This window comes from Pongo pygmaeus, chromosome 23 (assembly GCF_028885625.2).
Source record: "Pongo pygmaeus isolate AG05252 chromosome 23, NHGRI_mPonPyg2-v2.0_pri, whole genome shotgun sequence".
NCBI lineage: Eukaryota > Metazoa > Chordata > Mammalia > Primates > Hominidae > Pongo > Pongo pygmaeus.
The window spans coordinates 33249997-33275473 of NC_085931.1; the positions used below are offsets into that span (position 1 = coordinate 33249997).

Genomic DNA, 25477 nt, shown 5'->3' on the forward strand with positions numbered 1-25477 from the left:
TTTTTGGGGGCATGTTTGAATGGGTGCCCAAGAGGTGACAAAAGCCTGGTGTGTGGCAAGGAGAATGGCTTGCCCTCCCTATTTGCCAAGGCAGTGTTGATGCATTTGCTGCTGGGACTGTGGGAGCCTAGAGTACAGATTTCTCCTTTGATATGTTTGAAAACACTTGCTGATCAGAACACACCCAGAACTCATTCCCATGCTGTCCTCAGGAAGTGATATGACGGTATCACAGATCTTGCTGACGCAGCATGGAATCCCAGTAATGAACCTGTCCGATGGGAAGGCGTACTGCTTTAATCCGTCACTTTCTACATGGTAAGCAAGCTGATCCCCAGTCCTATTCCCTGGAAGAGTGTCTGTCTGCTCTAGACAGCAGAGCAAAGGGTTGTGGCCTACAGGGCTGCCTAGCCCTGCTTTTCCTGAGAGTCAGGCCCTGGAGTGCAGGCTGCATTGACTATCTGTGCATGCTCCCCTGTCCCAGCAGGACACTGCAGCCTATGGCCTCTGCCCTCAGAGCCTGTGTGCAGGAGCACTGTCCTCCTGCATTATTTTCAGGAGCCACTTTTTGAAAAAGCCCCAAAATTTTTATGGTTTTTGCTGTGGCCCCCTTAGCCATCATGAGCATAGGTGAGTGGGCTTTACAGGAGCCTTACCAGGACTAGTCAATTTCTGTGAGCTTAGTAAGCACTTCAGACTTCCTCAGTGAATTAGTAAGGATGCTCATCCACTTACCCAGGCATGATGGTCTGTACTTTTCCTCTGTCCACTCAGGAATTTGGAGCCCTTTTTTGTACTTGCAAAATAATTTATACATCAGAGCTCTTAACCCAGACACGTGAATTATGTACGTTGTATTCCAGCCACTCCAAGTTCTTTTCTTCTGTCTATACCTTTGGTTCCTTAAGAACCAAAGCTTGCTACCTCCTAGCCCCTTTTCTGTTAAGAACTGCCATGCAGAAGTCTACATTCACACTGAGACTTCTTTCTTGAATTTGGAAAAAAAAAAATCTGCTGGGTGTGATGGTTCACACCTGTAATCCCAGCGCTGTAGGAGGCTGAGAGGATTGCTTGATCCCATGAGTTTGAGACCAGCTTGGGCAACATAGTGAGACCCTGTCTCTACCAAAAAAAAAAAAAAAAAAATTTAAATAAGCCAGGTGCAGTGGCACACATCTATAGTCCCAGCTCCTTGGGAAGCTGAAGCAGGAGATCCCTAGAGCCCAGGAGGTCGAGGCTGCAGTGAGCCGTAATCACACTACTGCACTCCAGCCTGGGCAACCTGTCTCAAAGGAAAAAAAAAATCTCTACCGCCTGCTCCCCCAAATTGCAAAATGTTGTCTATTATATATGATGGCTGTAATAATGAAAATAAGCTGATTATTTAAGAAGAGAAATATTGACTCTCTATAGGCATCTTTGTATTTTGGACATATTTACAAAGACATCTAGCTGTTTTAAAAGTGTGTGAAGAGTCTTTTCTTCACAAGGATGAGAAGGGTCCAGAGAAGGTGGAAGGACTGCCAGTCTGGGATAGTTGTAGAAATACAGGCAGGTAGAGGTCTGGCATTGCTTGCCGGCTACAGGGCCCAGGCCATGTGGGCCCCCGGGCAGACCATGGCAGTGTTTGAGCCGAGCATCAGAGCACACTGCACACAGAGGCCTGCAGTCATCAGGAACCAACATATGGAGCTGAAGTGTTCCCAGCAAGGGCCCTATCCACAGCCTTTGCCTCACTCATTTTTCCTTTGGAACAATGATGTGTCAAACCCATTACCATGAAACCCGTCAGTGATAAGCGCCTGTGCAGAAGTGCAGGGGCGCTCAGCCTCTGCTGGCTTTCTGTGTCGGCAGGGGCTGCTTCTCTGTGGCCTCCTTGCCAGCTTTCTCTGGTAGATCTCTTGGTTTTCCTGAGCTCTGCTCCTGCCTTTGCCTCCCCAGGAACCTGGTTTCTGACAAGCAGGACTCACTGGCTCAGTGTGCAGACTTTAGGAGCAGCCTGCCATCCCAGGACGCCATGCTGTGCTCAGGACCGTTAGCCATAATCCAGGGCCGCACCTCCAAGTACGTGACCTGAGTGCCATGGCCACTGTCCTTAGTCCTGCCCTGGGGAAGTGCCTGGGTCAGTGCACGCACAGTCCCTACCCAGGCCTGGTCTCCACCTGCCCTTCCCCTGTGCCCCAGGTGCTGGTCAGCACAGGCAGGCTGGGCAGGACGGACTAGGGGTGCTGAGGGTAGTGGTCCCGCATCAGGTAATATCTTGGGGTTGGGGGCAGCAGTCACTGGCCCTGTCACTTCAGGGGCCCAGATGGCAGTTGCTGGGTGAGATACCCCAAGGGTGCCAGGAGGCACATGGCTGGGGTGTGGGGATGGGCAGACAACAGATCTGGCATCTGCCAACAGACTGGCTAGTGGACGGGAGGCCTTGGCAGCCCTGGTGCCTGCCTCCTGCCAGCTCCTTGCCTGTTGCACACGGGGGCAGTTCCTGACGCTGTGTAGTGCTTGCTGCCCCATCATGGAAACTCTCCTGGTCTCTGCAGCTCGGGAAGGCAGGCTGCCCGGCTCTTCTCCGTGCCTCATGTGGTGCAGCAAGAGACCACCCTGGCCTACCTAGAGAACCAGGTGGCAGCAGCACTCACCCTGCAGTCCAGCCACGAGTACCGCCATTGGCTCCTCCTCTACGCACGGTACCTCGTAAACGAAGGTGAGGCTCCTGGCAGCCCTGAGCAGCCTTCTCCTTCTGCCCCTCCATCCTCTCAGGCCTGGCTTAGTCCCTGTGAAATCAGGGAAAAGATGTGATGGCCCAGCAGCCTCTACCTCCCAGCCTGAGCTGCAATCAAGGCAGCTCAGCAGGCACCCAGCCCCTTTTAGACTCTGAGGCTCTGAATAGAGTAGCCCTGAGGGCGTTCCCACAGAGAAGCAGCAGGACAGGCAGCAGGATGGAGGAACAGATGCCTGGGTGGAAAGACATGGCCTGAAGGAGCAGATTCTATGTTGTGACCCCTGTCCTGCACCACACCTTGGCAGTGCTGCTAATCAGTGAGGGCATCTTGTAGCAGTGGTTCTCTTCCTCCTCCCAGCCCTTCCTGCCCTGGACAGGCTTGCCTGATGTCCTGCACTTACTGAGGCCCTCCATTTCTGGCACTTCCCGCCAGAGCTCTCACTCTGCTGCCTCCCCTGCAGAAAGCCAGGTGTGCTGGAAGAGGTGGCTGCACTGTCCTCACAGTGACTCCAATAGCCTTACCAACTTTTTCTCCCACTTGAGTGCAGCCTTCAGGGTGCGGCATGGGGCAGGCCCTCCCAGAGCTCTCTCTCTGCAGCTTCCTGGCCTTTTTGCTTTATTTTTGTCATCACCCTCCCCATTTTGATTATAATTTAGAAAAAAAATTAAGTACAGAAAAGACAGAGAAAATCATAATCAGACCTTCATGAATGTAATTCCCAGAACTAACATGTCACACGTGCCTCTGGCTGTGTAAATACGAGTGTATATGTGTGTGTGTGTGTACATACACTTGTAAACGACAGCAAATATTACTGATCAGCTTGAAGCCTCCCCTCCCTCCCTGCAGACCGCGATGATGAATTTGGTGTTTACTCTTCCCACCAGGTCTATGTGGTTGCCATTATGTGTGGTCCCCAGCTTTTCTGAATACTCAGCCTTCCCAGGCCCTCATACCTCTCCTGTGGTGCTCTAGTCACGTCTTCCCTGGGAGCCCCTCCTCTTACTCCACTCTGGTTTGCTTCATCCTGGATGTTGATTGGGACTTGCTCTGATGCCCTGCATCAAGTCCCCACCTCCTCTCGGCCCCGCCACCCATCTTGGGATCACTTCTGCTGCTTGCTTCTCTTTTTCCATCTTCCACATGCCTGTTCCAGTGTCCATACACCAGTTACCCACCCTCCATTCTGTCCCTTGTTTCCTTGGCTGTAAAAGGAGGAATCTAGTGTAAAAGTGGACCCCATTCACTTCCAAAATTCCTCAGATTCTAGTTTCATCTCTCTTACTCCACCCTTTTCTTTGGACAATTTAATCCATTCCCTATTGCTTTAGCTGCCCCAAGTGCTGACAAACCCCGACACTACCTCCAGCCTTTCTAGCAGCCCTACTGGGTGGTGCCCATAACCCTTGAGTTAATGGACCTATGCCCCCTCCACTCAGTTGCCCCTCTTCAGTCATGCCTTTGCCATCTCTTACCTCCTGCGGGCTGGCCATCCCACCCTCCTGACCTCCCCTCAACACCAGCTGCCAGCCCATCTTCTCAAAGACGGATCTCACCAGCCCACAGTTTCCCATATTTTCCCATCACCTTAAGGAGTTTATCACAGAACTGGCCACATCTCGTTTTTCCTCTGGGCCCAACACACAGAGGAGGTACTACAGATGTCAGGGGAGTGAGCAAGTGAGTGAAAATCTGTGATTATGGGTCTCAGTGCCCCACGCTGAGAGACATGCAGGGGCGTCTTGCCCATAGTAGGCAATAAAATACGCATGTGTTTATTCTGATTTGATAGACACAACAACATATTCTTGATTTTTATTTCTTTTTGTAATGTGTTCCTATTTCTGTTTTGTTTTTTTTTGTTGTTGTTTGTTTGTTTTTCTATAATTAGGGTTTGAATACCGACTTCGAGAAATATGCAAGGACTTACTGGGTCCGGTTCACTACTCCACTGGAAGCCAGTGGGAGTCAACAGTAGTGGTAGGTGCTTCTTTCATTGTTGCTGCAAGAATTCTTTCTTGAAACGTGAAGGTGGAGATTTTTTAAATAAGCCAAAGTGCTTTGAAATTGTGTCCCGTTAGACTTCTCCAGCACCCAGCCTCAGGTCCCAGCATCAGTGAGAGGGTGACTTGCCGGCCCTCCACAACCTGGCAGGAGCTGGGCCCTGGACATCAGGAGCCACGGAATGCTCCGCCACGTGCCTGTGCTGAGGGAGGCTGCCTGCCGGGGCTCTGGGCTTGGTTGTGAAGACAAAAGACGGAAGGTACTTCCCTGCCTTCGTGGAGCTTAGTCTGGTAGGGATGCACACATAAGCAGGGAGGCAGTTAGGTTAACAAAATATTTTCAGACTAGATTCAGACTAAGAAGGAAGTAAGCAGGGTCTTCAGATGAGAGTGCCTGGGAAGGAGTGACCAGGAAGGCCTTGCGAGAGGACACTGCGGATGAAACCCAAGGAGAAGAGTGAGACAGCCATATAGAGACCTGGAGAAAGTGTTTCCTAGTAGAAGTGAGAGTAAAAGCAAGGAGTGCTTGATCTGTTTGAAGCCACTGTGGCTGGCACATAGAAGGCAAAAGGAGAGGGTGGTGTGAAATGAGGCAGGAGGTGGACCACAGAGACCTTTACAGGAGCTAGCGTTTTCTTCTTGGCAGAGTTGGCGCAGAGGTGTCATGAACTAAAATAGAAAAACAGTCAGGGAGTATCTTCTGTAACAGTCCCAGGAAGAGATGAAGGTGACTTGGATCAGTGTGGTGGCCATGGAGAGGGGAAAGGAGACAGATTCAAGATGTATTTTGGAGGCAGAACCAATAAGATTTGATGGGTGGTTGGATGTGGAAAGAAAAAGCATAATGAACATGTGGCACCTCCAGGTTCAGCTGCAAAAAATGGATGCCAGAACCATTCATTAAATCAAGAAGGGAAGAAGTTGGTGGGGGATGGGAGAAGGTATGGATCTAAGAGTTAGCTCACAGCTTCATTCAATCATTGAGCAATTACTGATGGGGCATCTCCCCTGGCCAGGCATGTTATAGGCATGGGGCAGGCAGCAGTGAATAAGGCAGACTGAGTCCCTGCATTCGTGGATCTGCTTTCTTATGGAGAGAGACAGACTAAGCAAATGAGAAGAGGTATCTGTAGTGTTTTGAGTGGTGATGGGTGCCATGGGAAAAAAATTAAAAGGGCAGGGAGATATAGAATACTGGCAGGATGCTATTTCATGTTGGGCAATTAAGAAAGGCCAGGCTAAGCTTGCAGTGAGCCGAGATCGTGCCACTGCACTCCAGTCTGGGCGAGAGAGTGAGACTGTCTCAAAAAAAAAAAGAAAGAAAGGCCAAACTAACAGATAAGCAGAGACCAGAAAAGGTGGGGGATGAAACCATGCATATATTTGGGAGAAGAACATCCAGGCAGAGGGAAAGTGCAAAGGCCTGAGGTGGGAGAGCTTGGAGTTTAAAAGGAACAGCCCAACGGGATGGTAGCAGAAGGGTGAAAGGAGTTGACATCAAAAAGGCCAGAGGGTCAGCCCTCACAGGCCTTGGTGTGTACAGAGGCCTAATTTTTTATTCCCTTCTTAAATTTGACTGTGGTGTACCTTAATTGACTAGGTACTTTGAATCCTGGGTTCAAAGTCAAATCCCCTTAAGTCCCTGAAGGCATTGTTCCATAGACTTTGCATCCAGTGTTATTGCTAAAAAATCTATTGTAAATCTAATTTCCATTGCTTTGTAAGTACTTTGGGATCCTATCCTGGTGTTTTGAAGATTCAGAAAGCTCATTCATTCTGTAGGAACAGAGACAGAGACCAGTGATTTTCTTCGGTTTTCCTATTTGATTATTTCTTCCCTTTCATTTTCCCCATCATCTGAGAGACGTAATATCCTCTCTTTTTAAAATCAGCTGTATCGCCGGGCACAGTGGCTCATGCCTGTAATCCCAACACTTTGGGAAACCGAGATGGGTGGATCACCTGAGGTCAGGAGTTCAAGACCTGCCTGGCCAACATGCTGAAATCCCATCTCTACTAAAAATATAAAAATCAGCTGGGTGTGGTGGCACACGCCTGTAATCCCAGCTACTGGGGAGGCTGAGGCAGGAGAATTACTTGAACCGGGAGGAGGAGGCTGCCGTGAGCCAAAATCACACCACTGCACTCCATCCTGGGAGACAGAGCAAAACTCCGTCTCAAGAAAAGGAAAAATTAAAAAAAAGTAAAATCAACTGTATCGGGCCAGGCGTGGTGGCTCATAGATTGGCGGATCACCTGAGGTCAGGAGTTTGAGACCAACCCAGCCAACATGGTGAAACCCTGACTCTACTAAAAAAAAAAAAATTAGCTGGGCTTGGTGACATGCGCCTGTAATCCCAGCTACTCAGGAGGCTGAGGCAGGAGAATTGCTTGAACCCAGGAGGCAGAGCCGAGATTGCGCCATTGTACTCCAGCCTGGGCGACAAGAGCGAAACTCCATCTCAAAAAATAAAAAATAAAAAGGCCAAGCGTAGTGGCTCACTCCTGTAATTCCAGCACTTTGGGAGGCCAAGGGGGTCGGATCATGAGGTCAGGAGTTTGAGACCAGCCTGGCCAATATAGTGAAACCCCATCTCTACTAAAAATACAAAAAATTAGCCAGGCATGGTGGCGGGCACCTGTAATCCCAGCTACTTGGGAGGCTGAGGCAGGAGAATCACTTGAACCCAGGAGGCAGAGGTTGCAGTGAGCTGAGATCACGCCATTGCACACCAGCCCAGGCGACAGTGTGAGACTCTGTCTCAAAAAAAAAAATCAGCTGTATCATTTTTCATGCTTTCAATTCTTCACCAGATTTTTAATTTAGTCTTTTATTTTATCTACTTTAGCATAATAATCTTAGTTATTTTAAAGTTTTATGTCTGATAATTCTAGTATCGGGAGCCTTTGCAGATCTATTTCTGTTGCCTATAAATATTTCTGCTGTTTCTCATTCAGATTGTCTTATCTCCTTATGTACCTGGTTATTTTTTACTGTCTGGTGGACATAGTATTTGAAAAATTTATTGTAGAAATAGTTTGAGGCCTAAAATGATGTTATCTTCTTCTACAGAACACTTCTATTTGCTTCTGCCAACTTCTTGGCAGTAGCACTGTAGGGACGCCATGATCCCGTTCAGGGACTGAGGTTTTCTAGGCTGCCTGGAACTCAAAGCTGGGTGCTAGCTGGTATAGAGGCTAGTTTAGTTCCAGTTGATGCTTATTCTAGGTTGCGTACCTTTGGAATACCAGGACAAAGGAGGGGTAAGTTAACAGGGCCCTAGCCCCTGCTATGGTCCCCCTAGGCTCTCAAGTTTTTTGTTTGTTTGTTTGTTTGTTTTGAGACGGAGTCTCGCTCTGTCACCCGGGCTGGAGTGCAGTGGCACAATATCAGCTCGCTGTAACCTCCGCCTCCTGGGTTCAAGCAATTCTCCTGCCTCAGCCTCCCAGGTAGCTGGGATTACAGGCACACACCACTACGCCCAACTAATTTTTATTTTTTTAGTAGAAGCACGGTTTCGCCATGTTGACCAGGCTGGTCTCAAAACTCCTGACCTCAGGTGATCTACCCACCTCAGCCTCCCAAAGTGCTGGGATTACAGACATGAGCCACTACTCCCAACCCAGGCCTTCAAGTTTGGTAGAAGTTCTGCCTAGCCTCTTCCTCATGGATAAATATTTCCAAAGCAAAGGCATTGCTCTTTGGATTTCTGTCTTCCCCACAACATGGCTCAGTCATTTATCATTAACACATTAGCTCTCAGAAGTTTGCTGCTATTTGTCCACCGTTTTTTCTTTGTTGTCAGTGAGGAAGGCTGTTCTGAATTGCATGGTCTATTAATGGAAGGAAAGGCTTGTGATATCTTCTCAGATATCAGCTGCAGATGCTAACATTTTCTAAAATAATTTGTTCCCTGAATTATCTGGCTTTTCTGGGTTCAATCTTTGATTTGTTCATTGCGGTCTTTACTTTAGGACATTTCACCCTATCTGGAAATCCTTGGTTATCAGATTTTAGTTACAAGTGAAGGACCCAGATTGGTAGTGGCCTCAGGTTTCCTTTTCAAGAGTACAGCTGTTTGTTTAGCACAGCTTAGCACATCTCACCTCCAGAACAGGCTGATGAGCCATCTACTAGAGTGGGAGACAGGCAGACACCTGCCCAATGAGTCCCCCTCATGGGCAGGTTGTGGAGCTTCATTCTGTCAGCCTTAGCCCAAGATGCCAGCCAAAGCTCACCATAGTAGTTCTCTTTCTCAGCCTGAAAGTAAGCACTCTGGGCCATGGTGGTATAGACAGAAGGAGCCACAAACAGGCTACCATTTGGTGGCCATAATTTCTTCTTCTCCCCTTCTTCCTGCCGATTGTTCTTACCAACTCCAAACAGGACACTTCACTGAGGCTCTGTGTAAGAGAATCTGTGGTTCGCCTCCCAGAGTCACCTGTCAGTATGTACTACCCACTTACCACCCTCTGTAAAGGTCTTCTAGCCCTTCCCTCATGGTTACAAGGTGGCGTCCATGTCCAAGATCAGGGAAGGAGAGAGAACAGGAGAAATCTGGCAACAGCAACATTCACCCTCTCATCAGAAAAGAAACGCTCTCCCAGAAACTAGTCTGTGCCTCACAGGCAATCATTAAATCACTTGGGCACCCACCTCTACTGCAAGGGAGGCTGGGAAAATGAGCAGCTTTTCTGCCTCTATACAAAGAATATGTAAGAGAAGAGGATTTAGAGCAGACGTAGACATAGCCAATCCCAGTGTCTTCTGCCAGGTCCTCTCCTGATCTCAACACTATTCTGAATTTGTTCCTTTTTTTCTGTATGTTTACGGTCTTTTCATCTAGATGTTGGGGCAGAGGAGATGAGTGAGCATGAGCCTTGTGTGCTCTTCTTGGGTTTATTTATCAACACTCTTTTATTTTATTTATTTATTTTTTTGAGACGAAGTCTCTCTCTGTCACCCAGGCTGGAGTGTGGAATGCAGTGACCCACCTCAGCCTCCTAAAGTGCTGGGATTACAGGCGTGAGCCACCGCACCTGGCCTTATTTACCAACACTTATGGTGAGAATTGGTCATTCAAGTGGAACTGATCCTTCACATAACTGGGAAAATATAGCTGTGGTTGGACGGTGGACTTCCAAGCAGCCATGCTGACTCAGCAGCCCTCCCAAGAAGGCTTGTTAGGAGAGCATTATTTCACATGCTTAAGAGCCGCTTGTTTCCCTTTTTTTGAACTATCTGTTGAAATATTTGTTGCCATTTGTTTTTCTCAATGGTTTGTAGGAACTCTGATTTGAGCTGCCAGTGCACCACAGGGACGCCAAAGGTTCAGATTTCTTTCAACTTCAAGGATCCTTTGCATGGTTCAGTATGCACGGGAGGAAAATGAGAAGCAGAAGGTTGGGGCACTAAGCAACCACCTTTCAGGTTCCTGGGCTTTGTTCTGGCTCCAGCCTCCCCAGCCAGGCCCTGCTCTTAGGAAGCCTCCCTTTGCTGTCGTCTTCAGTGTAAGACAGGGGTCCCCATCCCCTGGGCCACAGACCAGTCAGCAGCAACATTAAGTTCTCATAGGAGCACAAACCCTATTGTGAACTTCACATATGAGAGATCTAGGTTGTGCGCTCCTTATGAGACTCTAATGCCTGATGATCTGAGGTGGAACAGTTTTATCCTGAAACCATCTTCCCCTCCCCCGCTGGTCCATGAAAAAAAACAGTCCTGGGTGCCGAAAAGGTTGGGGACTGCTGCTGTAAGACCTGTGGCAGTGGCCAGAGAGGTGGTGATTAACTTGTGTGTTGCAGGCCGTACAAAGAGCTATATATCGCATCCTGAAAGAGTGAAGAAAACCATCCTTTACTGAGAGCCGAAGGGTGAGGAAATATCAATAATACTTGGCCGCTCTTTATATTGACTTCAGGCCAGAGGGCAAGTCCTCTTGCAGCTTCTTCCTAGTACCACAGGCAGGCAGAATGTTTTGCTTTGTTTATAGCAGTTTTTTGCTGAATCTTTAGGGTTTTCCATATATAAGATCACGTCATCTGTGAACAGAGATAATTTTACTTCTTTTTTCCCAATTTGGTTGCCTTTTGTTTCTTCTTCTTGCCTAATTGATCTGTCTAGGACTTTTAATACTACGTTAAATATTATTGCTGGAAGCAGGCATCCTTCTCTTGTTCCTGATATTAAAGGAAAAGCTTTTAGTCTTTTACCATTAAGTACGATGTTAGCTGTGGTCTTTTTATTTATGGTCTTTACTATGTTGAGGTAGTTTTCTTCCATTCCTAGTTTGTTGAGTGCTTTTATCAAGAAAGAGTGTTGCATTTTCTCAGATGCTTTTTCTGCATTAAGATGATCATGTCATTTTTAAATTTTATTTTATTTCATTAATGTGATGTATTACAGTGATTGGTTTTCATATGTTAAACCATTCTTGCATTCAAGGAATAAATCCCACTTGGTCATGGTGTATAATTCTTTTAATGTACTTTTGAATTCTGTTTGCTAGCATTTTTGTTGAGGATTTTTGGGTCACTGTTTACAAAGGATATTGATCTAATAGTTTTCTTGTAGTATCTTTGTCTGGCTTTGTCAGGGTAATGCTGTCCTCATAGAATGAAATAGGAAGTATTCCTACCTATTTTGGAAGGAGGATTGGTGTTAATTCTTTAGGCGTTTGGTAGAATACATCAGAGAAGCTATATGATCCTAGGCTTTTCTTTATGAGAGGGTTTGGATTATTGATTCAGTTTTCTTGCTCGTTAGAGATTCGTTCAGATTTTTAATTTCTTTATGAGCCAGTCTTGGTAAGTTGTTTCCATTTTATGTAGGTTATCAGATTTATTGTCATATAGTTGTTCATGCTGTTCTCTTATTTATAATCTTTTTTATTTTTGTGGCATTGGTTGTAATGTCCCTGCTTTCATTTTTGATTTTCATTATTTGGATCTTGTCTCTCTTTTTATTATGTAGTCTAGCTAAAAGTTTGTCAATTTTGTTCATCTTTTCAAAGAATCAACTTTTGGTTTCATTGATTATCTCTATTATTTTTCCATTTATCTTGTCCCATTATCTTTATTATTTTCTTCTGCTAGCTTTGGGTATAGTTCTTTTTCTAGTTCCTTAAGGTGTAATGTTAGATTATTGATTTGAGATCAGCTTTCACTGCATACTGTAAGTTTTGGTATGTTGTATTTTCATTTTCATTTGTCTCACTTTGTTTAATAGTGTGTTTTTTCAGCCAGGCGTGCTGGCTCACACCTGTAATCCCAGCACTTTGGGAAGCTGACGTGGGAAGATCACTTGACGTCAGGAGTTCAAGACCAGCCTGAGCAACATAGCAAGACTCTCTCTTTTTTTTTCCCCCCTCACTGTGGCCTCAACCTTCTGGCTCAATCAATCCTCCTGCGTCTGCCTCCTGAGTAGCTGGGATTACAGGCGTGCACCGCCACACCCAGCTAATTGTTGTATCTTTTGTAGAGATGGGGTTTTCTCCATGTTGCCCAGGCTGGTCTCAAATTCCTAGGCTCAATCAATCCACCCGTCTCAGGCTCCCAAAGTGTTGAGATTACAGGTGTAAGCCACCACACCCAACCAACTCCATCTCTTTTTATAAAAATACGTGAAATTTAAAATAACAGTGTGTTTTCCAACTTCCAAGATGTTGTAGATTTTTGGAGACAGAGTCTGACTCTGCCACCCAGGCTGGAGTACATTGGTGTAATCTCGACTTACTTCAACCTCCACCTCCCAGCTCAAGTGATCTTCCCACCTCAGCCTCCCGAGTAGCTGGGACCACAGATGTGCGCCACCATGCCTGGCTAATTTTTTTGTTGTTGTTGGTAGAGGTGGGATTTTGCTGTGTTGCCCAGGCTGGTCCCGAACTCCTGAGCTCAAGCACTCCACCTACCTCGGCCTCCCAAAGTGCTGGGATTACAGGTGTGAGCCACTGCACCTGGCCTCTTTCTTTCCTTTAAATATGTCATCCCACTGACTATGCTGATAATCTTATTGAATATCCTATTTACATGAGTTGCTTTTCTTTTTTTTTTTTTTTTTTGACATTTTAGTGCACCCATCAGCTGAGCAGTGTACACTGTACCCAATGTGTAGTCTTTTATCCCTCACCCTCTTCACCCTTCCCCCTGAGTCCTGAAAGTCCATTACATCATTGTTATACCTTTGCATCCTCATAGGTTAGCTCCTACTTATAAGTGAGAACATATAATGTTTGGTTTTCCATTCCTGAGTTACTTCACTTAGAATAATGGTCTCCAACTCCATCCAGGTTGCTGTGAATGCCATTATTTCATTCCTTTTTAAGGCTGAGTAGTATTCCATGGTGTATATATACCACATTTTCTTTATCCACTCATTGGTTGATGGGCATTTAGACTGGTTCCATATTTTTGCAGTTGCAAATGGTGCTGCTGTAAACGTGTGTGCAAGTGTATTGTTCACATAATGACTTCTTTTCCTCTGGGTAGATACACAGTAGTGGGATTGCTGGATCAAATGGTAGTTCTACTTTTAGTTCTTTAAGGAATCTCTGGCCAGGTGCAGTGGCTCATGCCTGTAATCCCAGCACTTTGGGAGGCTGAGGCGGGAAGATCACCTGAGGTGAGGAGTTCGAGACCAGCGCAGCCAACATGGTGAAACCCGGTCTCTACTAAAAATACAAAAAATTAGCCAACCGTGGTGGCGCGTGCCTGTAGTCCCAGCTACTCAGGAGGCTGAAGCAGGAGAATCACTTGAACCCAGGAGGCAGAGGTTCCAGTGAGCCGAGATCACGCCACTGCATTCCAGCCTGGGTGACAGAGTGAGACTCCGTCTCCAGAACGAGTCCCCATACTGTTTCCCACAGTGGTTGTACTAGTTTACATTCCCACCAGCAGTGTAAAAGTGTTCCCTATTCACCACCTCCATGCTAATATCTATTTTTTTTATTTTTTAATTATGGCCATTCTTGCAGGAGTAAGGTGGTATGTCATTGTGGTTTTGATTTGCATTTCCCTGGTAATTAGTGATGTTGAGCATTTTTTTTCATATGTTTGTTGGCCATTTGTATATCTTCTTTTGAGAATTGTCTATTCATGTTCTTTGCCCACTTTTTAATGGGGTTATTTGTTTTTATCTTGCTGATTTGTTTGAGTTACTTGTAGATTCCAGATATTAGTCCTTTGTCAGATGCATAGTTTGCAAATATTTTCTCCCACTCTGTGGGTTGTCTGTTTACTCTGCTGATTATTTCTTTTGCTGTGCAGAAGCTTTTAAGTTTAGTTAGGTGCCATCTCTTTATCCTTGTTTTTGTTGCATTTGCTTTTGGGTTCGTAGTCATGAACTATTTGCCTAAGCCAATGTCTAGAAGAATTTTTCCGATGTTATCTTCTAGAATTGTTGTGGTTTCAGATCGTAGATTTAAGTCTTTGATACATCTTGGGTTGATATTTGTATAAGGTGAGAGATGAGGATCCAGCTTCATTCTTCTGTATGTGGCTTGCCAGTTATCCCAGCACCATTTGTTGAATAGAGTGTTTGTTCCCCACTCTATATTTTTGTTTGCTTTGTTGAAGATCTGTTGGCTGTAAGTATTTGGCTTTATTTCTGGGTTCTCTATTCTGTTCCGTTGGTCTATTTGCCTATTTTTATGCCAGTACCATGCTGTTTTGGTGGTAACTATATCCTTGTAGTATAGTTTGATGTCGGGTAATGTGATGCCTCCAGCTTTATCTTGCTTTGGCTATCTGGGCTCTTTTTTGTTCCATATGATTTTTTTTTTTTTTTTTGAAACAGGGTCCCACTCTGTCACCCAGGTTGGAGTGCAGTGGCGCAATCTCAGCTCATGGCAAACTCTGCCTCCAAGGCTCAAGTGATCCTGCACCTTAGCCTCCTGAGTAGCTGGGACTACAGCACGTGCCAGCACACCCGGCTAGTTTTTGTATGTTTTGTAAAGACAGGGTTTCGCCATGTTGTCTAGGCTGGTCTTGAACTCCTGGGCTCAAGTGATCTACCCAGCTTAGCCTCCCAAAGTGCTGGCATTACAGACGTGAGCCACCACGCCCAGCTGATTTTTGTATATTTTTTAGAGACAGAGTTTCGCCATGTTGCCCAGGCTGGTCTCAAACTCCTGGGCTCAAGTGATCTGCCTACCTTAGCCTCCCAAAGTGCTGGAATTACAGGCATGAGCCACCACACCCTGCTGTGGTTTCATGTGAATTTTAGGGTTGTTTTTTCTAATTCTGTGAAGAATAATCATGGTAGTTTGATGGGAATTGCATTGAATCTGTAGATTGCTCTTAGCAGTATGGTCATTTTTTATTTTACCTATCCGTGAGCATTGGATGTGTTTCCATTTGTTTGTGTTGTCTATGATTTCTTTCAGCAATCAGTTTTTCAGTTTTTCTTGTAGAGGTCTTTCACATCCTTGGTTAGGTATATTCTTAAGTATTTTATTTTATTTTATTTGCAGCTATTGTAACAAGAGGTTTTTGATTTGATTCTCAGCTTGGTCGTTGTGGTATACAGCAGTGCTACTGATTTGTGTACGTTGATTTTATACCCTGAAAGTTTACTGAATTCATTTATTAGATCTAGGAGCTTTTTGGATGAGTCTTTAGGGTTTTCTAGGTATACGATCATATCATTGGCAAACAGCGATATTTTGACTTCCCCTTTACATATTTGGATGCCCTTTATTTCTTTCTCTTGTCTGTTTGCTCTGGCTAGGACTTCCAGTACAATGTTGAATAGCAGTGGTGACAGTGGGCATCCTTGTCTGTTCGAGTTCTCAGGGGGAACCCTTTTATCTTTTCCCTGTTCAGTATAAAGTCGGCTGTGAGTTTGTCATAGATGGCTTTTATTACCTTGAGGTATTTCCATTCTATGACGGTTTTGCTGAGGGCTTTAATCGAAGGCATGCTAGATTTTGTCAGATGCTTTTTCTGCATCTATTGAGATGATCATATGATTTTGTTTTTAATTCTGTTTATGTGATGTATCACATTTATTGACTTGCATACGTTAAGCCTTCCCTGTATCCGTGGTATGAAACCCACTTGATCATGGTGTATTATCTTTTTGATACACCATTGGATTCGATTAGCTAGTATTTTGTTGAGGATTTTTGCATCTATGTTCACCAGGGATATTGGTCTGTAGATTTCATTTTTTGTTATGTCCTTTCCTGGTTTTGGTATTAGGGTGATGCTGGCTTCATAGAGTGATTTAGAGAGATTCCCTCTTTCTCTATCTTTTGTAATAGCTTCAGTAAGATTGGTACAAATTCTTCTTTGAATGTTCAATAGAATTCAGCTGTGAATCCATCTAGTCCCGGACTGTTTTTTTGTTGGCAATTTTTAAGTTACTGTTTCAGTCTTGCTATTTATTATTGGTCTGTTCAAAGTTTCTATTTTTTCCTGATTGAATCTTGGAGGGTTATATATTTCCAGGAATTTATCCATTTCCTCTAGATTTTCTAGTTTGTGTGCATAAAGGAGTTCATAATAGTCTTGAATGATCTTTTCTATTTCTGTGGTATCAGTTGTAATATCTTTCATTTTGTTTCTAATTTAGCTTAATTGGATCTTTTTTTTTTTTTTTTTTTTTTTGAGACGGAGTCTCGCTCTGTTGCCCAGGCTGGAGTGCAGTGGTGCATCTCAGCTCACTACAACCTCTGCCTCCCAGGTTCAAGCAATTCTCAGGCCTCAGCCTCCCAAGTAGCTGGGACTACAGGCGTGCGTCACCACACCCAGCTAATTTTTTTGTATTTTTATTTTTATTTATTTATTTATTTATTATTATTATTATTATTATTATTATTATTATACTTTAGGTTTTATGGTACATGTGCGCAATGTGCAGGTAAGTTACATATGTATACATGTGCCATGCTGGTGCGCTGCACCCACTAACTCGTCATCTAGCATTAGGTATATCTCCCAATGCTATCCCTCCCCCCTTCCCCCCACCCCACAACAGTCCCCGAAGTGTGATGTTCCCCTTCCTGTGTCCATGTGTTCTCATTGTTGAGTTCCCACCTATGAGTGAGAATATGCGGTGTTTGGTTTTTTGTTCTTGCGATAGTTTACTGAGAATGATGATTTCCAATTTCATCCATATCCCTACAAAGGACATGAACTCATCATTTTTGATGGCTGCATAGTATTCCATGGTATATATGTGCCACATTTTCTTAATCCAGTCTATGATTGTTGGACATTTGGGTTGGTTCCAAGTCTTTGCTATTGTGAATAATGCCGCAATAAACATACGTGTGCATGTGTCCTTATAGAAGCATGATTTATAGTCCTTTGGGTATATACCCAGTAATGGGATGGCTGGGTCGAATGGAATTTCTAGTTCTAGATCCCTGAGGAATCGCCACACTGACTTCCACAAGGGTTGAACTAGTTTACAGTCCCACCAACAGTGTAAAAGCATTCCTATTTCTCCACATCCTCTCCAGCACCTGTTGTTTCCTGACTTTTTAATGATTGCCATTCTAACTGGTGTGAGATGGTATCTCATTGTGGTTTTGATTTGCATTTCTCTGATGGCCAGTGATGGTGAGCATTTTTTCATGTGTTTTTTGGCTGCATAAATGTCTTCTTTTGAGAAGTGTCTGTTCATGTCCTTCGCCCACTTTTTGATGGGGTTGTTTGTTTTTTTCTTGTAAATTTGTTGGAGTTCATTGTAGATTCTGGATATTAGCCCTTTGTCAGATGAGTAGGTTGTGAAAATTTTCTCCCATTTTGTAGGTTGCCTGTTCACTCTGATGGTAGTTTCCTTTGCTGTGCAGAAGCTCTTTAGTTTAATTAGATCCCATTTGTCAATTTTGGCTTTTGTTGCCATTGCTTTTGGTGTTTTAGACATGAAGTCCTTGCCCATGCCTATGTCCTGAATGGTAATGCTTAGGTTTTCTTCTAGGTTTTTTATGGTTTTAGGTCTAACATTTAAGTCTTTAATCCATCTTGAATTGATTTTTGTATAAGGTGTAAGGAAGGGATCCAGTTTCAGCTTTCTACATATGGCTAGCCAGTTTTCCCAGCACCATTTATTAAATAGGGAATCCTTTCCCCATTTCTTGTTTTTGTCAGGTTTGTCAAAGATCAGATAGTTGTAGATATGTGGCATTATTTCTGACGGCTCTGTTCTGTTCCATTGATCTATATCTCTGTTTTGGTACCAGTACCATGCTGTTTTGGTTACTGTAGCCTTGTAGTATAGTTTGAAGTCAGGTAGGGTGATGCCTCCGTCTTTGTTCTTTTGGCTTAGGATTGACTTGGCGATGCGGGCTCTTTTTTGGTTCCATATGAACTTTAAAGTAGTTTTTTCCAATTCTGTGAAGAAAGTCATTGGTAGCTTGATGGGGATGGCATTTAATCTGTAAATTACCTTGGGAAGGATGGCCATTTTCACGATATTGATTCTTCCTACCCATGAGCATGGAATGTTCTTCCATTTGTTTATATCCTCTTTTATTTCCTTGAGCAGTGGTTTGTAGTTCTCCTTGAAGAGGTCCTTCACATCCCTTGTAAGTTGGATTCCTAGGTATTTTATTCTCTTTGAAGCAATTGTGAATGGGAGTTCACTCACGATTTGGCTCTCTGTTTGTCTGTTATTGATGTATAAGAATGCTTGTGATTTTTGTACATTGATTTTGTATCCTGAGACTTTGCTGAAGTTGCTTATCAGCTTAAGGAGATTTTGGGCTGAGACAATGGGGTTTTCTAGATATACTATCATGTCATCTGCAAACAGGGACAATTTGACTTCCTCTTTTCCTAATTGAATACCCTTGATTTCCTTCTCCTGCCTAATTGCCCTGGCCAGAACTTCCAACACTATGTTGAATAGAAGTGGTGAGAGAGGGCATCCCTGTCTTGTGCCAGTTTTCAAAGGGAATGCTTCCAGTTTTTGCCCATTCAGTATGATATTGGCTGTGGGTTTGTCATAGATAGCTCTTATTATTTTGAGATACGTCCCATCAATACCTAATTTATTGAGAGTTTTTAGCATGAAGGGTTGTTGAATTTTGTCAAAGGCCTTTTCTGCATCTATTGAGATAATCATGTGGTTTTTGTCTTTGGTTCTGTTTATATGCTGGATTACATTTATTGATTTGCGTATATTGGAACCAGCCTTGCATCCCAGGGATGAAGCCCACTTGGTCATGGTGGATAAGCTTTTTGATGTGCTGCTGGATTCTGTTTGCCAGTATTTTATTGAGGATTTTTGCATCAATGTTCATCAAGGATATTGGTCTAAAATTCTCTTTTTTTGTTGTGTCTCTGCCAGGCTTTGGTATCAGGATGATACTGGCCTCATAAAATGAGTTAGGGAGGATTCCCTCTTTTTCTATTGATTGGAATAGTTTCAGAAGGAATGGTACCAGCTCCTCCTTGTACCTCTGGTAGAATTCGGCTGTGAACCCATCTGGTCCTGGACTTTTTTTGGTTGGTAAGCTATTGATTATTGCCACAATTTCAGCTCCTGTTATTGGTCTATTCAGAGATTCAACTTCTTCCTGGTTTAGTCTTGGGAGGGTGTATGTGTTGAGGAATTTATCCATTTCTTCTAGATTTTCTAGTTTATTTGCGTAGAGGTGTTTGTAATATTCTCTGATGGTAGTTTGTATTTCTGTGGGATCGGTGGTGATATCCCCTTTATCATTTTTTATTGCATCTATTTGATTCTTCTCTCTTTTTTTCTTTATTAATCTTGCTAGCGGTCTATCAATTTTGTTGATCCTTTCAAAAAACCAGCTCTTGGATTCATTAATTTTTTGAAGGGTTTTTTGTGTCTCTATTTCCTTCAGTTCTGCTCTGATTTTAGTTATTTCTTGCCTTCTGCTAGCTTTTGAATGTGTTTGCTCTTGCTTTTCTAGTTCTTTTAATTGTGATGTTAGGGTGTCAATTTTGGATCTTTCCTGCTTTCTCTTGTGGGCATTTAGTGCTATAAATTTCCCTCTACACACTGCTTTGAATGCATCCCAGAGATTCTGGTATGTTGTGTCTTGGTTCTCGTTGGTTTCAAAGAACATCTTTATTTCTTCCTTCATTTCGTTATGTACCCAGTAGTCATTCAGGAGCAGGTTGTTCAGTTTCCACGTAGTTGAGCGGTTTTGAGTGAGATTCTTAATCCTGAGTTCTAGCTTGATTGCACTGTGATCTGAGAGATAGTTTGTTATAATTTCTGTTCTTTTACATTTATTGAGGAGAGCTTTACTTCCAAGTATGTGGTCAATTTTGGAATAGGTGTGGTGTGGTGCTGAAAAAAATGTATATTCTGTTGATTTGGGGTGGAGAGTTCTGTAGATGTCTATTAGGTCCGCTTGGTGCAGAGCTGAGTTCAATTCCTGGGTATCCTTGTTGACTTTCTGTCTCGTTGATCTGTCTAATATTGACAGTGGGGTGTTAAAGTCTCCCATTATTAATGTGTGGGGGTCTAAGTCTCTTTGTAGGTCACTCAGGACTTGCTTTATGAATCTGGGTGCTCCTGTATTGGGTGCATATATATTTAGGATAGTTAGCTCTTCTTGTTGAATTAATCCCTTTACCATTATGTAATGGCCTTCTTTGTCTCTTTTGATCTTTGTTGGTTTAAAGTCTGTTTTATCAGAGACTAGGATTGCAACCCCTGCCTTTTTTTGTTTTCCATTTGCTTGGTAGATCTTCCTCCATCCTTTTATTTTGAGCCTATGTGTGTCTCTGCACGTGAGATGGGTTTCCTGAATACAGCACACTGATGGGTCTTGAATCTTTATCCAATTTGCCAGTCTGTGTCTTTTAATTGGAGCATTTAGTCCATTTACATTTAAAGTTAATATTGTTATGTGTGAACGTGATCCTGTCATTATGATGTTAGCTGGTTATTTTGCTCGTTAGTTGATGCAGTCTCTTCCTAGTCTCGATGGTCTTTACATTTTGGCATGATTTTGCAGTGGCTGGTACCGGTTGTGCCTTTCCATGTTTAGCGCTTCCTTCAGGAGCTCTTTTAGGGCAGGCCTGGTGGTGACAAAATCTCTCAGCATTTGCTTGTCTGTAAAGTATTTTATTTCTCCTTCACTTATGAAGCTTAGTTTGGCTGGATATGAAATTCTGGGTTGAAAATTCTTTTCTTTAAGAATGTTGAATATTGGCCCCCACTCTCTTCTGGCTTGTAGGGTTTCTGCCGAGAGATCCGCTGTTAGTCTGATGGGCTTCCCTTTGATGGTAACCCGACCTTTCTCTCTGGCTGCCCTTAACATTTTTTCCTTCATTTCAACTTTGGTGAATCTGACAATTATGTGTCTTGGAGTTGCTCTTCTCGAGGAGTATCTTTGTGGCGTTCTCTGTATTTCCTGAATCTGAATGTTGGCCTGCCTTGCTAGATTGGGGAAGTTCTCCTGGATAATATCCTGCAGAGTGTTTTCCAACTTGTTTCCATTCTCCCCGTCACTTTCAGGTACACCAATCAGACGTAGATTTGGTCTTTTCACATAGTCCCACATTTCTTGGAGGCTTTGCTTGTTTCTTTTTATTCTTTTTTCTCTAAACTTCCCTTCTCGCTTCATTTCATTCATTTCATCATCCAGGGCTGATACCCTTTCTTCCATTTGATCGCATCGGTTCCTGAGGCTTCTGCATTCTTCACGTAGTTCTCGAGCCTTGGTTTTCAGCTCCATCAGCTCCTTTAAGCACTTCTCTGTATTGGTTATTCTAGTTATACATTCTTCTAAATTTTTTTCAAAGTTTTCAACTTCTTCGCCTTTGGTTTGAATATCTTCCCGTAGCTCGGAGTAATTTGATCGTCTGAAGCCTTCTTCTCTCAGCTCGTCAAAGTCATTCTCCATCCAGCTTTGTTCCGTTGCTGGTGTGGAATTGCGTTCCTTTGGAGGAGGAGAGGTACTCTGCTTTTTAGAGTTTCCAGTTTTTCTGCTCTGTTTTTTCCCCATCTTTGTGGTTTTATCTACTTTTGGTCTTTGATGATGGTGATGTACAGATGGGTTTTTGGTGTGGTTGTCCTTTCTGTTAGTTTTCCTTCTAACAGACAGGACCCTCAGCTGCAGGTCTGTTGGAGTACCTGGCCGGCCCTGTGAGGTGTCAGTCTGCCCCTGCTGGGGGGTGCCTCCCAGTTAGGCTGCTCGGGGGTCAGGGGTCAGGGACCCACTTGAGGAGGCAGTCTGCCCGTTCTCAGATCTCCAGCTGCGTGCTGGGAGAACCACTGCTCTCCTCAAAGCTGTCAGACAGGGACATTTAAGTCTGCAGAGGTTACTGCTGTCTTTTTGTTTGTCTGTGCCCTGCCCCCAGAGGTGGAGCCTACAGAGGCAGGCAGGCCTCCTTGAGCTGTGGTGGGCTCCACCCAGTTCAAGCTTCCCGGCTGCTTTGTTTACCTAAGCGAGCCTGGGCAATGGCGGGCGCCCCTCCCCCAGCCTCGCTGCCGACTTCCTGTTTGATCTTAGACTGCTGTGCTAGCAATCAGCGAGACTCCGTGGGCGTAGGACCCTCTGAGCCAGGTGCGGGCTATACTCTCCTGGGGCACCGTTTCCTAAGCCCGTCGGAAAAGCACAGTATTCGGGTGGGAGTGGCCCGATTTTCCAGGTGCCATCTGTCACCCCTGGAAAGGGAACTCCCTGACCCCTTGCGCTTCCCGAGTGAGGCAATGCCTCGCCCCTGCTTCGGCTGGCGCACGGTGCACTCACCCACTGACCTGCGCCCACTGTCTGGCACTCCCTAGTGAGATGAACACGGTACCTCAGATGGAAATGCAGAAATCACCCGTCTTTCTGCGTCGCTCACGCTGGGAGCTGTAGACGGGAGCTGTTCCTATTCGGCCATCTTGGCTCCCCCCCAATTTTTTTGTATTTTTAATAGAGACGGGGTTTCGGCATATTGGCCAGGTTGGTCTTGAACTCCTGACCTCAAGTGATCCTCCTGCCTTGGCCTCCAAAATTGCTGGGATTACAGACACGAGCCACCGTGCTTGGCCTCTTTCATACTTTTTGATGTATGCATTTAATGCTATGAACTTTCCTCTTAGCACCACTTTTGCTGTGTCCCAGAGGTTTTGATAAGCTGTGTCATTATTCAGTTCATAAAACTTTTTAATTTCCATCTTGATTTCATTGTTTACCCAAAGATCATTCAGGAGCAGATTATTTAATTTCCATGTATTTGTATAGTTTTGAGGGTTCCTTTTGGAGTTAATTTCCAATTTTATTTTACTGTGGTCTGAGAGGGTACTTGATATAATTTCGATTTTCTTAAGTTTATTGAGAGTTGTTTTGTGGCCTATCATATGGTCTTTCTTGGAGAATGTTCCATGTGCTGATGAAAAGAATGTATATTCTGCAGTTGTTGGGTAGAATGTTCTGTAAATATCTGTTAAGTCCATTTGTTCTAGGGTATAGTGTAAGTCCATTGTTTCTTTGTTGACTTTCTGTCTTGATGACCTGTCTAGTGTTGAAGTCCCCTGCTGTTATTGTGTTGCTGTGTATCTCATTTCTTATGTTGAGTACTAATTGTTTTATAAATTTGGGAGCTCGCATGTTAGGTGCATGTATATTTAGGATTCTGATATTTTCCTGTTGGACTGATCCTTTTATCATTATGTAATGTCCCTTTTTGTCTTTTTCAACTAGTGTTGCTTTAAAGTCTGTTTTGTCTGATATAAGAATAGCTATTTCTGCTCACTTTTGGTTTGTATTTGCATGGAATATCTTTTTTCACCCCTTTACCCTCAATTTATGTGAGTCCATATGTGTTAGCAGATATTTGGTTGGTGGATTTGTATCCATTCTGCCATTCTGCATCTTTTAAGTGGAGCATTTAGGCTATTTACATTCAACGTTAGTATCGAGATGTGAGGTACTGTTTTACTTACCATGCTTGTTTTTACCTGAATACCTTCTTTTTTGTTGTTGTTTTTTTTTTTTTTTTCATTTTGTTATTGTTTTATAGGCCCTGTGAGTTTTATGCTTTAAGGAAGTCCTATTTTGGTGTATTTCAAGGTTTTGTTTCAAGATTTAGAACTCCTTTTAGCATTTCTTGTAGTGCTGGCTTGGTAGTGGCAAATTCGCTCAGCATTTGTTTGTCTGAAAAAGACTTTATGCCTCCTTCATATAGGACACTTAATTTTGCTGGATACTAAATTCTTGGCTGGCAGTTAGTTTGTTTGAGGAAGCTAAAAATAGGAACCCAAACCCTTCTGGCTTGCAGGGTATCTGCTGAGAAATCTGCTGTTAATCTGATAGGTATTCTGGCCAGGCGCAGTGGCTCATTCCTGTAATCCCAACACTTAGGGAGGCCAAGGTGGGTGGATCATTTAAGGTCAGGAGTTCAAGACCAGCCTGGCCAACACGGTGAAACCCCACCTCTAATAATAATACAAAAATTATCCAGGCCTGGTGGCAGGGGCCTGTAGTCCCAGCTACTTGGGAGGCTGAGGCAGGAGAATTGCGTGAACCCAGGAGGCAGAGATTGCAGTGAGCCAAGATTGCACCACTGCACTCCAGCCTGGATGACAGAGCAAGACTCTGTCTCAAAAAAAAAATCTGATAGGCTTTCGTGTATAGGTTACCTGATGCTTTTGCCTTACAGCTCTTAAGATTCTTTCCTTTGTCTTGACTTTAGATAACCTGATGACTATGTACCTGGGAGATGATCTTTTTGTGATAAATTTCCCGGGTGTTCTTTGAGCTTCTTGTATTTGGATGTCTAGATCTCTAGCAAGGTCAGGGAAGCTTTCCTCAACTATCCCCTCAAATACGTTTTTCAAACTTTTAGATTTCTCTTCTTAGGAACACCATTTATTCTTATTCTTAGGTTTGGCCATTTAACATAATCCCAAATTTCTTGGAGGCTTTGTTCATTTTTTGAAAAAATTATTTTTTCTTTTTTTTTGTCTGATTCAAAGTCTTGTCTTTGAATTCTGAAGTTCTCTCTTCTACTTCTTCAATTCTATTGTTGAAACTTTCTAGTGCATTTTGTATTTCTCTAAGTGTGTCTTTCATTTCCAGAAGTTTTTATTTTTGATTTTTTGATTTTTTCTTTATGATACCGATTTCTCTGGAGCATTTTTCATCCATATCCTATATATTTTTTAAAATTTCTTTAAGTTGATTTTCACCTTTGGTATCTCCTTGAGTAGCTTAATAATCAGCCTTCTGAATTCTTGGGCAATTCAAAGATCACGCCACTGCACTCCAGCCTGGGTAACAGAGTGAGACCTTGTCTCAAAAAGAAAAAGAAAAAGCCAAAAAGTTCTGCCTTTTTAAGCCAAATAATGAAAATGTACTTTGTAATTATTCTTGGTTTGGATCCATTGCTGGGGAGCTAGTGTGGTCTTTTGGAGGTATTATAGAACCTTGTTTTGTCATTATTACCAAAATTACTTTTCTGATTACTTCTAATTTGGGTAGACTACTTCAGTGGAAAAATCTGGAACTCAGAGGCTGCTGTTCAGATTATTTTGTTCCACAGGGTGATCCCTTGATTTGGTGCACTTCCCCTTCCCCTAGGGATGGAGATTCCTATGAGCCAGACTGTGGTGATTATTATTGCCCTTCTGGGTCTAGCCACCCAGCGGGGCTACCAGGCTCTGGGCCGATGCTGGGGAACGTCTGCAAAGAACCCGGTGATATGATCCATCTTCAGATCTCCCAGCTGTGGATACCAGCACCTGCTGTGGTGGTGGTGCCAGGGGAATGGAGTAGACTCTGTGAGAGTCCTTGTTTGTAGATATGTTTAGTGTGCAGGCTTTCTCAAATGCTG

General features: G+C 43.8%; 1 protein-coding gene across 12 annotated transcripts in view; it reads left to right on the forward strand.

Annotated features, from left to right (window-relative positions):
• LOC129022910 (protein HIRA) overlaps window positions 1-25477 on the forward strand; it is a 107396-nt gene that overhangs the window by 76049 nt on the left and 5870 nt on the right. For 8 of the 12 annotated variants that reach the window (XM_063662845.1, XM_054469247.2, XM_063662840.1 and 5 more), the window contains 3 exons: window positions 213-318; window positions 1942-2064; window positions 2541-2704. In XM_063662845.1, the coding sequence (XP_063518915.1) occupies window positions 213-318; window positions 1942-2064; window positions 2541-2704 (393 nt within the window). Of the gene's footprint in view, window positions 1-212; window positions 319-1941; window positions 2065-2540; window positions 2705-4614; window positions 4704-25477 lie in introns of all 12 variants that reach the window. The other 4 variants (XM_063662842.1, XM_054469248.2, XM_063662844.1 and 1 more) reach the window with 1 other exon arrangement.